Source organism: Octodon degus, unplaced genomic scaffold (assembly GCF_000260255.1).
Source record: "Octodon degus isolate 3935 unplaced genomic scaffold, OctDeg1.0 scaffold00056, whole genome shotgun sequence".
In the NCBI taxonomy this organism is placed as follows: Eukaryota; Metazoa; Chordata; class Mammalia; order Rodentia; family Octodontidae; genus Octodon; species Octodon degus.
In genome coordinates this window covers 10,242,840-10,244,247 of record NW_004524632.1, presented here as the reverse complement: position 1 = coordinate 10,244,247, position 1,408 = coordinate 10,242,840, and the positions used below count along the sequence as shown (strand labels likewise).

At 56.0% G+C, this 1,408-nt stretch overlaps 1 protein-coding gene across 1 annotated transcript in view; it reads left to right on the top strand.

Moving 5' to 3' along the window:
• Positions 1–1,408, top strand: part of LOC111817364 (keratin, type I cuticular Ha3-I-like) — a 30,025-nt gene that overhangs the window by 22,515 nt on the left and 6,102 nt on the right. The window contains exons 8-9 of the mRNA XM_023718131.1: positions 4–170; positions 966–1,076. Coding sequence (XP_023573899.1) covers positions 4–170; positions 966–1,076 — 278 coding nt within the window. The remainder of the gene's footprint in view (positions 1–3; positions 171–965; positions 1,077–1,408) is intronic.

The following is a 1,408-nucleotide window of genomic DNA, read 5'->3' as shown; positions in this document are numbered from 1 at the left end:
CAGCTGGCGCAGGTGCAGCAGCTGATCAGCAGCGTGGAGTCGCAGCTGGCGGAGATCCGGGGTGACCTGGAGCGGCAGAACCAGGAGTACCAGGTGCTGCTGGACGTGCGGGCGCGGCTGGAGTGCGAGATCAACACGTACCGGGGGCTGCTGGAGAGCGAGGACTGCAAGTGAGTAGGGTGCTGGCGGCCCCTGCGTGGCACATGCACACTTTTACGGAAGAACAAATCATAGACTTGGCAGAACCAGTCATGGGTGCAGTGGGTCTACGAGACCAGGGTTTTATACACAGCTTCGGGAAGTGTAGGGTTCTACATGTGGATTGCTAGCATTACCTGGGCTAAAGGTATTTTCTGTTGCTAAAGATAAACAGGACATACCGGTTGTCCCAACTGGTGAGCCGTTGGCGGCTGATGCATCCATACAGCTTTGCATCTTCAGGGACAGCTGGTGACCTCAAAAGGGAGAGCAAACTGTGACAATCATCACCTTTGCTGGTGTCCACAAGACTTTAAGATCCACGGTCTGCCTGTAGCCCTGTTGGAATCCCTGGAAGACAGCAGAGTGGGAGCTGCAACCAGCTTTAGATAGGCCCTAGCGACTCTTCCGGGGATGGTGGCTCCATAGCTGGGCGGATGCGCCACTCGCTGGCGCACACAGTGCTTTCGTGAACACACTTGTTTGGAACTTTTACATGTGGGTGCTAGCACTAATCCCATTTTATGGGTGCAAGGCTAAGGCTTAGAGGTACAGAGTGGCTCCCCAGATGGCCAGGGTTATAGAGCAAAGGCCGGGATTCCTCTTTCTTGCCAGTACCCCCAAGTTTGTAGGAGCCTCTGAGCAGGACTGCGCTTCCTGAGGCATCAGGAATCTGGTTCTGTTCTCCCCATGTCTATCTGTGTCCAAGCCACTTCCTTTTTGAAATGAGTGTTCTCATCTGATGGTTTAATCCTCCTGTGTCCCAGGCTGCCCTGCAACCCCTGCGCCACCACCAACGCCTGTGACAAGCCCATCGGACCCTGTGTCGCCAATCCCTGTATTTCCCGCTCCCGCTGTGGGCCCTGCAACACCTTTGGGTGCTAGTAGCCCAGAGCCAGCGGGAGACTGCACGAAGACAGAAAGAGCCCTGGGGACTTGCCCAACCTCTGGACCCCGTATCCAACGCCACTACGAGTCACACTCTGCAAAGAGGACCGATGCCTCGGGCTGAGGCCTGGCTCTGCACCTCTGCACCCCAGCTCCTCTCTTGCTGCCTGTGTTTGGTGGCCTGAGAGGCTCCAGCTGGAAAGGGGCCTCTTGAGGTGCGTCATGGTTGCCTCGGCTGTTGCTGCTCTTCCTGTCCTTCCCCACACCTCCTAATAAACTTTCCTCTTGCAAACAGACCCGATTCTTATGCGTGTTCATCCTT